We start from the raw sequence: 19,757 nt of genomic DNA on the forward strand, positions 1-19,757 counted from the left end.
CCCATCGGGGCTCTTAACATGAGCAGGTCTTTAAGAAATGCTTTTGCAATTCCAGCTTCATATTTGGAAAAAAAGAAAAAGAAAAAACAAACTTGAACTCATTATGGTAATATTTCCCAGGAGCCGGGCCCGGCGCACCGCCCCCCGCCCGGGCTGATGCCCGCACACGGCGCTGTCTCCGCTTCGGGCACGGCCTGAGCACGCGCCCACCTCTCTTCCCAGGCATGACTCGGGACCAGGCTGGCGAACGTGCACTGTTGCCGTCAAAATGAGCCTGCCCAGCCCGGCCGGCGCGGCTCAGTGGAACCAGGAGGTCAGGGTTTGATTCCTGGGCAGGCCACATGCCCGGGTAGCGGGCTCGATCTCCAGTGTGGGGTGTGGAGGAGGCAGCCGATCCATGATTCTCTCTCATCATTGATGTTTCTCTCTCTCTCCCTCTCCCTGCCTCTCTGAAATCAATAAAAAAATTAAAAGAAAAAAACACGCACAAAAACGGACGTGCCCTTGGACCTGCAGGGCTTACGCTTTCATTCTTAGCATTTTCACCAAAGAAACAGTTTAAACGTGCGGGTGGGGCAAACACGGGTTTACAGTTGTGAGTGCACAAAACAGTCTATTCCTGTGTCACCACTTGTTACTTATCGTGTTGTTTTCCGTGCCCTTGCCCACCCTGTGGATAAGGCATGGCCGCGGTGCAGGGTGTAGTCCTGGAACCGTGAGTATCTGCAGGGTAAGGACACACTTATAAATAACACAAAGAAGCCCCGAGGACGCTGAGAAGAGGAACCCAATGAAAAGGAAAACACAACTCATCAGAACTCGCAGGATGCAGCAAAAGCCGGCCTTAGAGGGAAATTCATAGCCTTGAGGGCCTACGGTAGAAAAGGAAGAGGCTCTAAAACCGAACACCCGAACTCCCACCTTAGGAAACTAAAAAGATGAGCAAATAAATCCAACGTCAGCAGGAGAAAATAAACAATAAACGTTACAACTAGAAATCGGTGCAATTTAAAATAGGACGTTAACGGAGAAAGTCCATGAAACCAAAGCTAGCTCTTTAAAGAGATTTTTAAAAATCCTAGAAACATCTAGCCAGGCTACCCACACACACACGCACACACACACACACACACACAAAGACACACACACACACACACACAAAGACACAAATCACTAATGTCAGAAATGGAAGGGGGACGTCACCACAGATCCCGTGGACATTAGAGAATAAACGATGAAGGGGCTAGCACCACAGTGTCCGATGTTGGAGGGGGGAGGGGACCATCTCACTGGCTGGGGTGCCCCCAGGACGACCCTACCAGCCACCATCCTAGGAGGAAACCAACTCCCTGTGAGGGGGGCAGGGGCTCCAGGAGCCACTCAACCAAGAGCCCATCCCCCACACGCCCACCTGGAGGCACCACGGGGGGTGGGGAGCGGCCAGCTGAGGCGGAGCTGGACTCTGCGTGAGCCCAGGGAGGGGACAGGGACCCAGACAAACACAGTCCCCGACTCAAGTCAACAGCAAAACGGTGAACACCAAACAGGGTGTCACTCATTCACTCAACAAACACAGAGAGGGCGACCGGGCCAGCCTCCCCCGCCACACACACCGCAGGGCGACCGACGGGGACGGAGGGACCAACGCCCCTCCCTGGACCGCCGACTGCCGTCACGCGGCTTCCTTGGCCGGACGGGCGGTCAGGAGGCCCCAGAAGCGGCCGATGGCTTTCACAGCCGGTCGAGCAGGGACAGAGGATGGGCACCGGCGGCCCCTGCCTCCCACACTGACCGGATCGCTCGGAGCTGGAAACCTCATCACAGCCTCTGCTCCGAGGGCTCGGACCCGCCCGTGGGTGGCCCCCAACTGGGGTTCAGCAGAGGTCGGGGCGGGGGCAGGGCGCCCCAAGGCCTCTCCCCCGAGACTCTCCCAAACGCCCGCCCCCGGAGGGAGAGGGGGACACGCTGCCTGCAGTCACACGGCTGCCAGGGGGCATTCCAGCAGCAAAGCCAGAGCCGTGCTGGCCTGAGGAGGCCCGCCCACTGCAGAGCCCCCTGCGGCTCAGGCCTGGGTCAGCCTGGCCTCCCCCCGGCCGGCCGGCTGGACACGGTGGCCGGCACGTCCCCTCCCGGGGCCTCGCTTCCTCGGTACAGCACGGGCCTGGCCGGCACAGGGGTTTGCAGAGCCCTGCATCCCATCCATCTCCCACCTGAACAACCCTGTCCTCACCTCCTCCAAGAAGCCCCCGGGGTCCCTCCCCCCATCACCACCAATCAGGGCTCCTTGGTCCCCACACTCGCTGTAGGAAGCTGGAGTCTGCCCCCTGCCCCCCGCCCGAGTCTGGACCCCGAGGGGGACCGTTCTGCAGGTGACCAGTGAGAAGCCCAGATGGATGAGGCGTCTGGGGAACCCCGCCGACCAGTCGCTAAGCCACCCAGTCACCACAGGGCAGGCATGACCCCAGGCTCAGGCCCTCCGTGCAGGCCACGCCCGGTGTCTGAGGTGGAGGACGGGAGATCCTGGAGCCGCTCCAGCCCTGGCTGCCGGCCTCCCCCTCCCTCCTCCTCCCGTCACCTCCCGGGGTGGAATGTTTGTGGGTAACGGCACCTTGCTTATTTTAAACGCAGCAGCCCACGGAGCGATCATGAGATCCGGGCAGCTGGTGCGCCCAGCCTCCGGCCCCTGCAGCACGTGGGCGGGAGGCGCGGAGAACCCTCCAGGTTCCTGGACGCCTGTGCTCTTCCCGCGGCTGCAGAACTGATCAGAGGCTCCCAGCTGTTCCAAAGGGCCGGGCACGGGCCTGACCATGGGGCGGGGGCAGGGGCACGCGCAGGACCCCGTCAGCGGTGGGGGCGGGGGACACAGATGCGAGAGCCCCCAGGTGCGTGAGCCACTCAGTCAGCTTCTGGGGGGGACCCAGGCGGTGACCTCCCTGTGGAGCCGAGAAAGCAAACCGGGGTGGGGGCTCCGTGACCTGCGGGGGGTCCGGCAGGGACGTGTCTGGTGGGCAGGCATGTGAGGTGCGTGGACCCCCAGAGGGTGGCCTCTATGAGTTGTGGCCCGTGGCTCCCCCACAGGGAGGGGGACTTGGGGCACTGGGTCTTGTTACTCATCTGCCTGGCCTTTACCCTGAGAGAAAAGGCTGCCCGGAGAGTGGCTGCTCCTCCCGTCCTCACTGCCACCACTTCATGCTAAAGGCACCGTGGGACACGCCCAGGCCACCCAGCCACGCCCAGGCCCCAGGCCACCGCAGGTCACACTGGCGCAGGAGGTGCCCAAGGGGCTGAGGAGACAGATGGGCAAGGACCAGGCACACAGCCACCCAACAGGCCTCATGCCAGGGCCAGGCCACGGAGTCTGCGTGCGGACCTGGCCTGTGCGTGGATGTCGGGGTGCGGGCACACCTGAGCCCGACTCCCCCGGTCCACTCCCGCCAGGCCCAGGCCCAGCCGCGCGGCCGCCCCAGGACACGGATCGCAGGCCTGGAGCCGGGGCTGAGAGGCGTTTCCCGCCCCAGGACCCTCGATCCTCGGAACAGCTTCACAGGACCCTCCCCCCCGTGACGGCAGCCGGCGGGGCGGGGGCAGGGACAGGGACGGACCCACGGGCTCTGGAGCTCTGCTCAGGGAGGCGGGAGGCTCGCGGCTGCAGGGCCAGGAGGAGGGTCAGAGCGCCCGTCCCTCTCCCGCAGGCCAGGCTGAGCCTCAGTGTCCTCTGTGCAGAGGCTCCTGAGAGCAAGGTCGCCGCCACGACCCCGTGCGCCCTGCGCCACTGGGACCCTCCTCGCCCAAAGCCCCGCGCCTCCCCAGGGGGGTGCAGGCCTCCCGTCCTCCTCCCGAGCCCTGCTGGCCTGTCCCTCCCTCCCCACCCCGACGGTCGGTCCCTAGTCCCAGCCACTCGCTCCAACGGCTCCAACGGCTCCAACGGCAGGGGCACAGTGACACCAGGTGGCCGCACCTCCCAGCCCAGGACGCAGCCTCTCATCACCGAGCTCCCTGAGCCGCTGTGGGCGGGCCCTCTCTCCCCCTCTCTCTGTGATGCCCCCCCCCCCATCTCTGTCCCAGTCTCTCTCCTCCTGGCCTAGGGTGGGCACCACCCTGCCTCACTCTTGTCCTGTCTGGAGCAGCTCCTGCCGACAGCTGGGACCTCACGGGAGGAAGTGGGCAGGGTGTAGGGTCGTGGGAGAGGCCTCCTCCCAAACCCCGAGCCGGTCAGGGCTCCACACAAAAGGAGGGACATGGCAGGTGCTGCCTTCTCCGGGGGTTGGGGGGGCAGCAGGACAGGTCAGGGGAACCGCGGTGAAGCATGTGGACGCGGAACCAGGACGGCTGGGGCCAACCCCCAGCTCTGCTGCCCGTGGGCTGCCTGGCCTCGGCCGAGCCGCCCGCCCGCTCCCTGGGCCAGCCGGACAAGGCCCTTCCCCGTCTGTGCTGCTGACCCGGCGTCTGTGGAGCAGGACTCAAATCCCAGCTCTCCCTCCACAGCACGGGCCTGGGCAGTCCCCTCGCTGCTCTGGACTCAGCTTCCTCATCTGGAACACCAGCCTCCGTGGCCGCAGTGAGGTTACATGGTGAATCGTGAAGGTCCCAGCGATCGGCCTGCTCCCGAGGGCCCCCTGCTTTCCCGGAGGACAAGGCCCAGGGGACGCATACCCCGGTCCTGCACCCAGCCGGGCCCCCGCGGACACTCAGCCAACCCTCAGAATGACCCGGAGCGAGAGCCTGAAGTCTCCTTAGGAACCCCTGCGTCCCCCAGCCTGGCACGCTGCACTTTAAATGCCACCCTGTGCCCAGATAACTGGGGGGCGAGCGCTTGGCCGGGTAAACCTGTCCCGGCATAGCCCCGGCAGCATCAGGCAGGAGCCCGTGAGCACCCCACACAATTAAAAACCAGCTTGGAATCTCCCGCAGGCCATGGCTGCACAGAACAGGGTTGGTGACCAAGAGGCCGTCCCCCAGAGGGGCTTGGGCACATGCACAGGGCGGGGGAGGGGGCGCCCCCAGGCCCAGCCACTGCCTCCCGTGCAGGGGGCACCCCGCCCACCAGACACCCCCGGTGGCTCCCACAAGCACAGCCAGCCACCTGTGATGACGGCCTGGACAAGAATGAAACACGAGACAGACCTGCCAGGAGACCAGACACCTGTCTGCCAGGTCTGCCCTCCCCACCAGGTGAAGGGAGACCTCCCAGCTCATGGCCTGGGAGTTGCGGTGGGACACGAGGCCAGTTCTATCTCAAACGGGCCCATAAATCCAGTGCAGGTTTTTAAATAGAAAATGACCTAAAATTCACATGGAAAATGACCTAAAGTCCACATGCAAAGGCCCCTAACAGCCAAGCCATTGTTGTTGCTAATCCTCACCTGAGGATATTTTCCCATGATTATGAGAGAGTGGAAGGGAGGGGGAGAGACAGAGAAACATCGATGTGAGAGAGACACTTTGGTTGCCTCCCGGATGTGCCTAACCAGGGCCAGGGAGGAGCCTGAAACTGAGGTACATGCCCTTGATCAGAATCAAACCCGGGACCCTTCAGTCTAAGGGCCAATGCTCTATCCAATGAGCCGAAATGACTAGGGCAAGCCAAGACCATTTTTTTAAAATATTTTTTTATTGATTTTTTTTTTTTTTTTTTTTTTTTAGAGAGAGAGAGGAAGGGAGAGGGCGAGAGAAAGAGAAACATTGATATGAGAGCGGAACATTGGTTGGCTGCCTCCTGCACATCCCCCACCGGGGATCAACCCTGAAACCATCTGGTGCATGGGATGATGCCCAACCACCGAGCCACACTGGCCAGGGCACCAAACCATTTTTAAATAGAACCGAGTAAGAGAGATTACACATCTGGTTTCAAAACTCACAGTAAAGCCACAGTCATCACTCGAGACAGTGCAGTTCTGAGCAATGCCAGGCGCACGGGGCCATGGACCAGCCCCAGGGACCCAGGGACAAACAGCACTGACCTTCAACCAGGGCTGAGGCCAGGCGCTGGGGGAGAACTGTCTTTCCCACAAATGGCGTTGGGACATCTGGACGTACCCCGTGAGAAGCATGAACGTAGATCCCTGCCTCACACCGTAGAGCCCTGCCTCACACCGTAGAGCCCTGCCTCACACCGTACACCAAGCATGTCAAATTCGCGGCCAGCGGGCCACAAAATAAACGAAGCATGCGGCCCACCAGCTGCGAGTTTGACATGCTTGCCGTATACACACAGTGGCTCGCAGTGATCACAGACCCCAATGGAGAAGCCAGAACTACACAATTATTAAAAGAAATATAGGGGAATGCCTTCATTCACCGGAGTTAGGCAGAGCTCGTAGATGTAGCAACAGAGGCACCGTACATAAAGAATCGATAAGTTGGACTTCGTCTATCTTTAAAACGCTGGTCCTTTGAAAGACACCATTAAGAAAACGAAAAGCTCAAATACAGACTGGGGGGATCTGATAAACACCCGGACATACAGGGCTCTCCAACTCCATGGACAGACGGCCGAGACTCAAAACCTATTGGGACAGACATTCTGCAGAAGAAGCTGTACAAGTGGCCACGGCATCGGGAGAGACACGGGCTCAGTGTCAGGAGGGAAATGCAGGTCAAAGCCACACCCGTGACGGTGACCAGACTCAGAAGACAGTGCTGACGGGGCAAGGACGAGAGAAAGGGGACCCACACCACCTTCAGGATGGGAGACTGGGAACCCCACACACACCCCTTGGGGTGCAGAGACTGGGGACCCCACACACATCCCTCAGGGTGCAGAGACTGGGAACCCAAAACACACCCCTTGGGGTGCAGAGACTGGGGACCCCACACACACTCCTCGGGGTGCAGAGACTGGGGACCCCACACACACCCCTCGGGGTGCAGAGACCACACTGCAGACGGGAGGGTGGGTGGTGCGGACACTTTGGACAACAGGTGGTTTCTTTGGAAATTAGACGTGAGGTCAGCACATGACCCATAAATCCCACCACTAGGACCCCACCCCCATGGGAACAGACACCGCGTCCCCCAGAGAAGGCACGGCGTGCCGTTCACTACAGGCCCCTCGAAGGACGGACGGATGAACGGACAGACGGGCTCACTCTCCCTCAATGGCCCCGACTTGGCCTCGAATCCAGGACTGCTCTACAGTCACGAAGAAAGCGTTTTCTTACCACAAAAACTGAGCAGGAGTTACCAGGACGGACGGGCAGGTGGGCGGCGGGCCCCGCGGCCCCAAAGGGTTCAAGGCTGCCAACTCGGGTCTGGCAGCTGCGGGAGGAGGTGGCGGCCCCCCCACAGCTGTTCCCAGGCAAAGCGCATCTTTGTTTCCGACTCTCAGCACCTGTTGCTTTTTCTGAAGGAGGAGCCGGACCAGCTGTCTGTCCCCCTCGCAAGGGAGGACCAGACCAGGAAGGGCGAGGCTGTCGGGGCCGCCCCCCCTCCCCCGCCGGCCGAGCAGAACTGCCCCCCATCCCCCGCGCCCCCCCCCCAGCGCCACGAAAGGGGACCGGCCCTGAGCAGAGAGGGGCGCCGGCCGCCAGGCAGGGCCGTTCCAGAAGCAGCTCGGGCTGTGCCCTCAGGTGAGAATCCCGGTCCCTGAACCTGCCCATCCGACAGGGGCAGCCGAGCCGAGGGCGCACTCGCCCGACACTGAGGTAGTCGTGGGGGGTGACCTGCCCTCGGGGTTTGCTCGGGGTTTGTCCCTTCCAGTGGGGGGGGGGGTTGTAGCACAGACATGGGTCTCGCCGACGCGGTCCCTCTCCTGCCGTGGGCGCCCGAAATTCTCCACGTGGGAGGCTGTGTCCAATAGCCTCGTGCAGCCCGGCCGGCGGGCGCAGTGAGTGAGCGCGGCCTAGGAAGCAGGAGGTCAGGGTTGGATTCCCGGTCAGGGCATGTGATGCACTTGATGCCACGGAACTGGACAGGTAAGAATGGCTAAATGGTAAGTTTCACGGGTGTTTCATCCCCTGCGAGAAATTCCAGGGAAGAAGGTGAACTTCCAACAACAAAAGAATTCCAGTGACAGTGAAAAGCCAACAACTAACGGGGCCCTGGACAGTGTGGCTCAGTGGATAGAGCATCAGCCTGCGGACTGAAGGGTCCTGGGTTGTTCGATTCCGGTCAAGGGCACAGGCCTGGGTTGTGGGCTCAATCCCCAGTGTGGGGTCAGGAGGCAGCCAATCAGTGATTCTCATCATTGATGTTTCTCTCTCCCTCTCCCTCTCCCTTCCTCTCCGAAATCAATAAAAATATACATATATTTAATACAGCAGACCCAATAGCAGGTGGACAAGGCGAGATCCCCCTCCCCTGAAGGGGCCATCAGCCCCTCCAGCAGCCCCTCCCCCAGCACGAGAGGACCACGCAGGTCCTGCTCAGAGGCTGGCCGTGTGGGACGCAGAGCGGAACCAGAGCCGGGGCCTCCTGAGCACGGAGCCCAGACGGTGCGGCCTGCCCGGCCACCCTGGCCTGGGGCACAACCTCCCCACGGGCGGCGAGCGGGCGGGAGGGTGAGGCGCGGACGGCACAGCCCCTTCCCGACACGCTTCCCACCGGGGCCTGCGTGCGGCGAGGTCTGAGGCCGGAGTAAGGCCACGAGGCCACGTCCGGGAGGAAGGCACAGACCCCATCCCCACGGGAGACCCACGGCCCTCTGGTCTCTTCCTGGCGCCTCCCAACCCGCACGGCCACCGCCTGGTCAGGGTGAGGGCTGCCCTACAGCCTCCCCGAGCCCCGCCGACCAGTGACCTCACACCCCCGCCCGCAGGACACACGGCTGTTTCTAGTGACTCGAGGCGCCCACGGGGGCTGAACAGGCATCCCTCCTTCCCGGCCGCACCCACGGGAGGTGCAGGAGGCCAGCTCACGGCCAGGGGCACGAACCTGGTGTCCCTCCAGGACCAGACCCGCCCCCTGGGGTGTTCTCCTGTCTGAAGAAATGGCCCCACTTCCTGCCCCTAAGCAAGCGGGCAGCTGGGCCGTCTGCCCCGTCTCCGGCCTCAGTGTCCCCACCAATACAGCGGGCGCTGCCAATAGAAGCCATCGGCGTCCCAGGTGACGAAGGAGGTGAATGGGCCGGGTGTGCGACAACGGGGAGTGGTGGGGTCTGCAGCGGCCCGACTGCACCCAGCCGAATTCTGGCCGTTTTAAAGCGCTACGGCACCAACAGCCACTGTCCAGGCTGGATCCCCGCGGCTGCCAGATGGTGGCCCCAGGCCGGGGCCCCGAGGTCCTTTCTCCTCCAAATCCCACGGTCAGAGGCACCTCGAGAACGCAAGTCCCTTTCTAGTAAGGTCTCCCTCAAGAAGCAAAACTGCAGCCCAGTCCTCCTTACAGAACCGCGGGACCCGATTCACTGGAACACTCTGGGCACGTGGTAAGTTATTCTCTTTAAAAGGGATGGCCTGGCCCAGCCGGCGTGGCTCAGGGGTTGAGTGTTGACCTATGAACCAGGAGGTCACGGTTCGATTCCCGCTCAAGGCACATGCCCGGGTCACGGGCTCGATCCCCAGTGTGCGGCATGCAGGAGGCAGCCGATCCATGATTCTCTCTCATCGTGGATGTTTCTCTCTCTCTCTCCCTCTCTCTTCCTCTCTGAAATCAATAAAAATATCTTTTAAAAAATAAAAGCTGTGGCCTTTGCCTTGCATAATGAGGGGCTGGGCAAGGCATCGTCGTGTGGGGGGGGGGGGGGCAAGGGGGGAGGGGTTGGGGGTGGGCAGGTCAGCCCAGCGCAGCCTCATCCCAGCCAGGGTTCCACCCCAGCTTCTCCCAGCCCTAGCTCCGGGCCTCACCTGCGCGATGCACCTTGCACATCGCGAGCCTGCGCTGTTCTGGCCCGACTGGCTCAGGACCCAGCATGTGACTCGGCCACAGAGCCCGGAGCCCAGCCCCCCAGACCGGCTGGCTCACGCGGCCCCCGGTTTGCTAACCTGGCAGCCTCTGCCGAGAGGGAGTTCGGCTTTGGCAAAACGAAAATCAAATTCTTTGCGTGTTCAAGCCATTAAGCGTCTCTTCAGATGTGGCCTCGCGTTTTCCAAAACAATCATTTGTTTTTCGAGGCCTGAAAGAGAAGCGCAGGTTCCTAGGCCCAGCCGAGCGGGAGGGGAGGGGAGGGAGGAGGCGGGCCCTCAGGCTGGGCTGCCTGTGAATTGGGCAGCCGGGCCTGTTTTTCCCATCACCTGGGGACCTGAGCCAATTTGTGGAAAAACAGGCTGGAAGGTATGCGGTGGGAGGAAGAGACAGATAACAGGAGACAGCTGCAGCCTCCCGGCCAGCGGCCAGCGCCCAGCCAGAGGCCTGTTTCAATTAGAGCTGCAGAGAGCCCGGGCGGCTGCCAGGAAGGCCGCCCCAGACTGAGGTGCCCCCCTCCACCCGCCCACCCGCCTGGCAGCCCCGGGAATGAGGCCCCAGTAGAGGGCCTGGCGCACAGGCTGCTGCCTGGACCACCCACCCCCGCGGAGCCTCCCAATCGTCACACTTGTCGGCTCTCAGGCGTGCACTGCTCCGTCTCCAGGGCCCTGGTTGGGCATGGGAAGGGCTCCCATCTCCCTCCACCAGCCTAAGACGTGCCCTCGGGGCCAGGCCAGATTCTCGACACATCTCAGGCCACCGCTGGGGCTGTTTGGGCCACTGACCAGAGAGTAACTGCCCAGGGTCCCCGCTGACCTAGCAAGGAGGCCTCACCTGCCGCCTCCCAGCCCCTCACCTGGAGCCCTCGGCTCGGCACAGGGCTGTGGAGAGCCGCCCAGCATGAGGACAGGCTCCAGCCCCAGCGGGACACGTGCTGCCTGAAGCCAGGGCAAGGGGTCCCCTTCTGTGCAGTGAGGAGGGGACACGAGGGCCTCCCAGAGTCCTTGCTGCTGTGCCCTGAGCCCCAGGGCAGACGCTCCAGCAGGCCCAGGCGGAGCAGAGCATGACCCCGTGGCATGCCCTCAGGGCACACCAGCCCCTCCCCAGACTGAGCACTGAGGCATGGCTGGTGGTCCATGTGGAGGTCTGGACAAAGTGGCATCAAGAGGGAAGCCCACTGACTTACCCCCACACACAGCCAGAGAGCCTCCAGCAAGATGATGGCAGCAATGATGGTGGTGATGGTGATGGTGGTGATGATGGTGGTGGTGATGATGGTGATGGTGATGATGGTGATGGTGGTGATGATGGTGGTGGTGGTGGTGATGGTGATGGTGGTGATGGTGGTGATGGTGGTGATGGTGATGGTGGTGATGGTGGTGATGATGGTGGTGGTGATGGTGGTGATGGTGGTGGTGATGGTGGTGGTGGTGATGGTGGTGGTGGTGATGGTGGTGGTGATGATGGTGATGGTGATGATGGTGGTGATGATGGTGATGGTGATGATGGTGGTGATGATGGTGATGGTGATGATGGTGGTGATGGTGGTGATGGTGATGATGGTGATGGTGGTGGTGATGATGGTGATGGTGGTGATGGTGGTGATGATGGTGGTGGTGATGATGGTGATGATGGTGGTGGTGGTGATGGTGATGGTGGTGATGATGGTGATGATGGTGATGGTGATGGTGGTGATGATGGTGATGGTGGTGGTGGTGATGGTGGTGATGGTGATGGGGGTGATGGTGATGGTGGTGATGGTGGTGGTGGTGGTGATGGTGATGGTGGTGGTGATGGTGGTGATGGTGGTAATGGTGGTGGTGATGGTGATGGTAGTGATGATATACTTGTCTTAAACCTGAATTCAGCAGGAAGAGTCACTAAGCAGAGAAGTGCAGTCACCCTACACGCGGGCATATCTGCAAAGGAACGTGCTGGTGGGGACACGGAGGGAGCAGCAGGCAGATGCCCTGCACACCCGGTCAGAACGGTGCTGCCCTCGCCAAACTGCAGCTGGGCCCAGACGAAGCCAGCTCCCGAGAACTGGGAAAGCAGCCACGTGGCTGCCACAGGGAGACATCCCGGGGTAGGTGAGACAGCCCCTGCCCACTCCCCCCGAACCCGTGCCCTGACCATCGGCCTGTTTCTTTGGGGCCGTGGCCAGAGAAAGGAGCCGTGGGGCTTGGAGATGGGACGTGAGCTTTCCCAGGCGCCAAACCCTAGAGCACAGCCACAGGCGAGGCCTCGTTCAAGCCACCCTCCCAGAGAGGAACGTTAATCCAACCATCTGCTTCCACTTCCTGTCCACCTGGCTCTCCCACCCCACGAGCCTGTGGACCTGGAAACTTGGGGCCCAGGGCCCCAGCACAGACCGTCCTGGACACACGCAGCCTGGAGCCCGGAGACATGGTTTCATGCCAGGCTGGCCCTCAACTATGCGCTTACTGAACCAGTTAGTGCTCGGGGCTAGGAGGGGCCTGGAGGGTAGGAGGAGTCTGCCTTAAACCCAGCCACGGGGGGAGGGGGGGGTGTTGGCGGGGGGCTAGGAGGTGCAGCAGGGCCCCACAGTGAGTCGCCGGCCTCTGGGTGAAGAAGGATGTGGTTCTGTGAGGCCCAGCCCGGCCAGGAGCAGGCGCCTCGGCCTGAGGGTCGGGTCTGTCTGCTGGGCCCTCGCCCCGGCCACGGGAATGCAGCCCCCATTCAACACCCAGACTGACATCGCATTTTAAAGTGACGTGTACGTTCAGGTCGAAACAGACATGACGCTTACTCACCTGGGTCCACCTGGTGACCGAGGACGCAGAGGCCAGCGGACACCTGGCTCAGGGCTGAGCACAGAAAGGTGCTGTCTCCCCCCGCCCGCCCTCCCCCCGGAGGCAGAAGTCCAAAATCAGTTCCCAGGTGGACACCAGGTGTGGGCGGGGCCGGCCTGTCCCTGGCCGAGTCACACGGCGGCTCCGCCCCCTCCAATGTCCCTCACACACCTATGATTGCATTCAGGACCCACCTGGGAACCCGGGGTCCGCCCCATGCACCCAGACCCTAACTTCACGCCTGCACAATCCTCCGTGCCAGGGAAGGGGACACTCCCAGGCCCTTCTAGACCATGTCACCTCCAGGACCCTCGGACGGGCGGGAGCAGCCAGACAAGCACTCCAGCCCATGTCTCCATGGGCAGTGATCTCGGGGCAGACATGGAGGATCCTCACACGTGGGAGGTGCTGGACAAGTAGCCCCTGGTGACCTGAGCAAAGTGACAGGCCTTCGAGGACAGGTGTGTGGGAGCTGCGGGTGCCGACCCAGTGACCAAGGAGGCTCCCGGAGGCTCCCAGAGGCTCCTGGAGGCTCCCGGAGGCTCCCAGATGCTCCCGGAGGCTCCCGGAGCCTTAGCCGGAAGCGGCCGCTGCCGGGGCCGCGTGTCCCCTCCGGACAGGTGTCGCTGAGACTCATGGCCCTGAGCAGCGCGGCCAGGAAGGGCCGTCGGTCCTGCCCCAGCCCCACCTGTTCCTACCTCCTCTCGTTGTCGTCCAGGTGAGCAAACAGCACGTTCCTGGAGATGGCTTTGGCCAGTGCCGTCATGGTCTTGTAGTCCTTGGGGATGACCTGCGGGGGAGGGACCGTCAGGCTCGGGCACCTGCTCGACCCCGAGAAACCGACACGGCTCAAGTCACCCGGGGACTCTGCCTGGCTGATCCCAGGTCACGCTCCAGATCGGCGGCTGGCGATGTTAGGTGTGCCACATGCTTTTAATTTAAGAAACAAAAAAGGAAGAAGAGAAACCTGGGGGGACCCAAGGTGGCTTCAGCACTGACTGGGTCTCGGGGGACAGGCCCTGGTGGCTCGGAGCCTCCTAGAAGAGGCTGGAATAGCTCACGGCCCTCAGCCCCCTGCTCTGCGACCTCCTCGCTCCGATGACCTTGCAGCCGGAGGAGGGCTGGCCAGTCATCCTGGGGTCTTCTCTGAGTGGGGGGTCCTGGGTTTAGGGAGGGAGCCCCCAGAAGCGAGGCAGCCTGTCAGACTTTTAACAAGTTTCACTGGTTTCCATGCTCTGATCATGAAAGTTTTCAGAACTGGGGTGTGGGGTGAGAGCTGAGGACAGAGGCCCTGGCTGGGTCCCTCGGTTGGTTAGAGCGTCGTCCTGATACAGCAAGGTTGTGGGCTCAACCCGTCAGGGCACATACAGCAACCCACCGGCGAGTGCAGACACGTAACAGCAAACCGATGTCTCTCTCGCTCTCAAATCAATAAATTAAAAAAAGAGAGAGCCCAGGCCAGCATGGTTCAGTGGTTGGAGCATCAGCCGGGGCACCAAAGGGCCTCGAGCACACAGATGCCAGCTGGCAGCAGCTGTGACCACGATGAGAGCCGTGACTATGACCACGGCATGACCATGGCCATGACCACGACGACAGCCGTGGCCATGACGACGCTGCCCACCCAGGCCCGCACCCACCTTCCGCACGTAGGACACGGCGTCCTCCTCGGTGTACACCTCGGCACTCACGCCCCCGCGGCGGCAGCGGGCTTTCACCACGGGGTTCGGCAGAGTCGGGGAGACCTCCTCGTCATGCGAGTCGGACTGGGAGGCTGACTTCTGAGCCAAAATCTGTCTGTTCTCTTCCTGGGGGGAGACAGGGAGAGAAAGCGAGATCAGTGGCCACTTCAGCAACTGTCCGCTCGCAGGTGAGCCAGGAGCTAAGGCGCTGGGAGGACAGGGCGTCCACCCCCTCACTGCCCACCCACCAAGTCGTTCCTGGAGAACTCCTACATATGCTTCAAGGCCCATTTCCATGTCACCTCCAGCAAGAAGCCCCCGACCAGCTCTCCCTTCCTCCCACCACCTGCAAAGCATTTCCGTTCCTGCCTGTGGGCGCTCACATCACAGCTGTGGCCTCCCCGACACGGGAGGGGAGCTACAGGCGCTGGGGAGAATGGGTGAACGCACGGTTGGATGAACGAATGAACAGGGAAAGGAGAGAACTAACAGAATCAAGATGGAGGGTTGATTAGAACCCAGCATAGAAATGTCTCAGCCACAGACCACACTCAGCCGCTGGGTGTCAGAGCTGAGCGGGGCGTCCCAGGGCCAGGGGGCAGGGAGACAGCAGCCGGCCCCACACCTCAGCACCTACAGGGAAAGGGCCACGACTCAGCCACGGCCGTCACGGCACCCCCATCACAGTGTCCACCAAGGGGGTCGTTGGAATGGACAGGCCCCTGGGAGGGTGGACGGCTGAAGTCACTGTGACCACGTGAAGCGGCTTGTGAGCAGCTGGCGAACCCCAGGAGGAGGCCGCAATAGAAGCTCTGAGGGCTGCAGAGGGGCCGCTTGGAGATGCAGGGGTGGTGCCCCAGGGGCCCTCACGGACGGGAGTCTGGCATGGGGTTCGGGGTCCCGTTGCCGTGGGGACCAGGCCTCCCCTGCAGCCCCCAGAAGCCACGTCGGCCGCTCTGGGGCCAGGGCACATCGTCGTCCTGGCACCAGGATGGTTCCCACCTTCGCCAGCCCGGGGTCGCATCGGGCAGGATACAGGTGGCTGTGCACGTGAGGCGGGCGCAGCGGGCGGCCGTTGTTTCTGGACGGCATCCCGTCCCCAGACCCTCGGATTCCAGGAAAACCCGATGCTTCGCGGCCCCTTCCTGTCTCCTGTGCCCAGCTGGGGAGCTGTCTGGCGGCCGGATGGCCGGGGCCGGGGTCAGGACAGGCCTTCCCGGCCGCCGGGACCTTCCTAGCAGCGGGGTGGGAACGGGTTTCCAGAAAGCTCCGAGCCGGCATCTGCCTCGGAACCAGGCACACAGCCCAGGGACTGTCCCCGTCGGCCCTGGGCCAAGCTCTCCCCGGACCTCAGTGGTGGTCGCTGTCTCCTGTTGACCTGGGTTTTCCTGCACAAGGAGGGGCACGGACTGCAGCCAGGAAGGAAACGCTACGCAGGGGGTGCCCTCCCGCCCTCCCCCGAGACCTGGGAGGGGGGACCCTGCCCCACGCCCGCCTCGCTGGGCCCAGACACAGCCGCTGCCCCCCCAGAGGATGTCCAGGGGCCGTTAATCCCGCGGCCTGAGTCTTCCCTTGGCCTCGGCCCCAGAGGAGGCCACGCCCACGGGTGCCTTCCCGGGAGGAGGTGCCGGCAGAACCCAGGACCCCGGTCTACGTGGGGTGATGGTCACCAGCCCCGCCCAGGAACCACAGCCTTCCTGTCACGCGTGGGCCTCAGAGAGGAGGGCAGGCCCGGCCACAGCGGGGAAACCGAGGCTGGAGAGGGCCACGGCCGTCCCTGTCCAGGGCACGCAGCCACCCAGAGGCAGGATAAGAGAGAAGCAGCTCCTTCTGTACACCCGCCCCCCAAGGCACGGCCAGAGGGGAAGGCACCATTCTGCCGGGAAGGGGGTTGCGATCTAACCAGACAGACAGACGTGAAAGGTCCCAGTGAGGGAAGGGGTGAGCACCATGAAAGGACAAGGTGGGAGGTGAGGCTCCCAGACCTCCCTCGTGAAGGAGCAGTCACGGAGGGCCTCCCGGAGGCGGTGTCTTCTGAGCTGATCCCCAACGAGAAGAGCCGAACCCTGGGGACACGCCGTGGGCAGCTGGGAGCTCACCCCTCGCCGCTCCCCAGCACCCTGCTCAGGGCAGCACCCCTGCCCCACCGGGTGCATGTCTCTCCTTTTCTCCGTCCGTGGCCTTCCCAGATGTCTGTCTCTTTCCTTCCTCTCTTCAGAGTCAGCCTCAGATTGTCTGCACTGTTTCTTCAGTCTCCACTTGATTAACTTGTGCTTCTGCCTCTATTATTTTTCCCTTGTTTTTATTTTTCTGGCTTTATTTCTCCGTTTCTGACTTTCCTCAAAAATTCCTATCTGTCCAGAACCTCACAGTGTGGTCTTTATTTGGAAGAGGATCTTTGCAGATCTAATCAGGTGGTGACGAGGTCATCCAGGATTGGGGTGGGGGTGACCCCACGACGGTGTCCTGATAGGAAGAGGGAGTGTGGGCACAGACACGCCCATGATGCTGGAGGTGGAGATGGCTGATCCGGCGCCCGCCCAGGTGGCTTCCCCCTCAGAGCCCAGAGGAACCACCTGACCAAGGCCTGGCCGTGGGCTTCTGGCCCCAGAACCAGGGCCAGGGGGGCTGCTGCCTTGGGGGGGGGGAGCTGCTGCCTTTCCACTGTGATCATTCCCATGGCACCTGGGAAACCTGGACACACCGCGCACTCATTCTAACCCTGCTTTCCCCCAAAGCTATGAATTTCCCTCTAACTACCCACTGTGCTGCACCCCACAGGGTTAGACATGAGGTGCTTTTGCTGTCACTCAATTCTGAAAATTTCATCGTTTTTCACTATGACAGTCTTCTTTAACCAATAAATAATGCAAAAGCTCACTAGTGGTTTCCAAAAGTATAGGAGACTCTCTCTCTCTTTCTGGCTTTTTATTAATAACTTGTAGCTTGCTTGGGTTGTTGTCAAATAATATGGTTTTTAAAATATTTTTATTGACTTTAGAGAGAGGAAGGGAGAGGGAGAGAGAGAAACATCAATGATGAGAGGATCACTGATCAGCTGCCTCCTGCACGCCCCCTACTGGGGATGGAGCCCACAACCCAGGCCTGTGCCCCGACCTCCTAGTTCATAGGCCGATGCTCAACCACTGAGCCACACCAGCCCGGGGAAGACCATGGGTTTTGAGTGAGAAATAGATCTGAGCTCATCCCAGGGTGCCTTGAAATAACGTCCCACGGTGCCCACGCTGGATTCCAAAATCCTAAAGTTCTGATCTGCGCACCTTCTCGGTATTCCATATGCTCCCTGATCGTGCTCTGAAGGGGCCAAGGAAACGGTAAAACCGGGCTCAGGAACGACAGGAGACACCCAGGTCCTCCCCCAGCGGCAGTCACAGCCACGGGACCCTGATGCCAGCCAGGGGCTGCCGGTAACCACACAGGGCGGGCAAAAGCAGGCTGACAGCCGTGAGTACGTGAAAGTTCATCCTTGTGTTATTTATTAACTAGAGGCTGGTGCACAGAATTTGTGCAAGGGGCTCGGCCCCCGCCGCCACGGCTTCGTCCCAAAGGTTGTCAGGTCTAATTAGCATATTATGCTTTTATTATCATAGACTAGAGGCTCAGCGCACAAAATTCACGCACAGGTCCGGTCCCTAGGCCTGGCCTGTGATCAGGACCATTTCCCCAGCTGCTGGCTGCCAGCAGCTGGCCCCGCCCACCCCCTCTGCCACCACCCACCCCCGGTTCCCCGTCTGCCACCGGGCAATGGGAGCCTGCTGGCCAGGGGAAGGGACCAGGAGGTGGTCAGTGCGCCTCATGGTGACTGGTCGAGCGGTCGTTCCGCCATTCGGTCGATTTGCATATTGCTCTTTTTTGTGTGTACATTCCTGTGTCGTTTTCCATGCGAACAACTGTAAGCCTACTTTTGCCCACGCCTGTGTGTACAATGTTGGTTCCTGGGTTTTCACAATGAGCCAGATGGACACACAAGAAGTTACAACAGGGAAGGGGGCACCGTACTTTCTGCTCAACTTTTCTGCAGACCTAATACTTCTCTCCAAATAGCCTATCGCTTTCAAAGGCACACCCAGTCCGGCCAGCGTGGCTCAGGGGCTGAGCATCGACCTATGAGCCAGCTCAGGGTTCGATTCCTGGTCAGGGCACAGGCCCGGAGTGTGGGCTCGATCCCCAGTGTGGGGCGTGCAGGAGGTGGCCGATCAATGATCCTCTCTCATTGATGTTTCTCTCTCTCCCTCTCCCTTCCTCTCTGAAATCAATAACAAAATATTTTTTAAAAAATTAAAATAAATAAAAGGCACATCCAGTAAGTGGCCGGCTTTCTCACGTGTGGGATAGAGAGAAGGGAGAGGAAGGACCGACCCAGGAGGGACAAACCAGGCGTGCAAGTCGCTCCTGCAAGGTCTGATGATTCATTTCCGTGGCTTCATCCTTTCCTGTACTTTCTTCATTTCCTAGAATTTGGGGAACCAACCTCTCTTCCTATCATTCGGTCGTTTCTGGAAGGTTTAGGCTCCTTTGAAAAAAACACTCCAGACGGGCTGCAGCCCCAGGCAGCCCCGTCTCGCCGCAGCGGAACGCGCCCAGGCAGGACGAACAGCTCCGCTGCCCTGGCTCCGCCTGTGAGACACGGATCGGACAGACGTTCACGTGGCGCCCTCGGCACAAACACGCTGCTGTCCCAGGAGCAAGCGAGCGGGGACACGCTGTGTGGAGCCTGGGCCCGCGGTGTCGGCGGGACCACAGCTGCCGGCGGTGATCCCATCCCTCCCGTGAGAAGCACTGTCCACGCGGCCACGTGTGATGGGGGGGTCGGGGGGGCACAAAACCGCACTCACACCGAACCCACAAGTACGAACAGTGAGATGGACAGAAACACGGAGAGAAGGGGAGCGCGTCCACGGGACGGATTTCTTTCTACATGGACGTTTCTGTTAAGACGTCCGTTAAAAAATCATCCTGGGAGCAAAAGCCCATGGAGGAACGGCGACAAGTCCCTGCTTCAAGTCTCTGGCCGTCCTGTGCTGGTGCTCCGCTCGCCGAGGCCCTGGGAGGTGCCCTGAGAGCCAGGTCCCAGCCAACCGAGCAGCATCGGGCCTGGGCCTGGAGAAAGGGTGTCGGGACGGGAGGAGGAGCAGCACACAGTAGGGCGGCACCAGTGGTGCCAGCACCAAGGGGACAGACATTCAGCAGGCGGCGCCCATTTGGGATGTGGCCCCCCATGGGGGATGTGGCCCCCCCACCAGGGACGTGGCTCCCCAGCACCAGGGCTGAGAGGCTGTGGCTGCGGCCTCAGGGTTTCCTCTCACGGTGCCCAGCACCCACCACGTGGAGGCCTGTCCCCGACAGGGGCTCTGGGAGCCCTGGGCCGTGCCCACAGCTGCACACGGTGTCCACAGGA

General features: G+C 61.5%; 1 protein-coding gene across 1 annotated transcript in view; it reads right to left on the reverse strand.

Annotated features, from left to right (window-relative positions):
* The window catches only part of PRKAR1B (protein kinase cAMP-dependent type I regulatory subunit beta), a 58,218-nt gene that overhangs the window by 31,589 nt on the left and 6,872 nt on the right, over window positions 1-19,757 (reverse strand). Inside the window, exons 3-4 of the mRNA XM_036314779.1 lie at window positions 14,297-14,464; window positions 13,355-13,446 (exon numbers count right to left, since the gene is read on the reverse strand). Coding sequence (XP_036170672.1) covers window positions 13,355-13,446; window positions 14,297-14,464 — 260 coding nt within the window. The remainder of the gene's footprint in view (window positions 1-13,354; window positions 13,447-14,296; window positions 14,465-19,757) is intronic.

The sequence above is a fragment of the Myotis myotis genome, unplaced genomic scaffold (genome assembly GCF_014108235.1).
Source record: "Myotis myotis isolate mMyoMyo1 unplaced genomic scaffold, mMyoMyo1.p scaffold_m19_p_6, whole genome shotgun sequence".
In the NCBI taxonomy this organism is placed as follows: Eukaryota; Metazoa; Chordata; class Mammalia; order Chiroptera; family Vespertilionidae; genus Myotis; species Myotis myotis.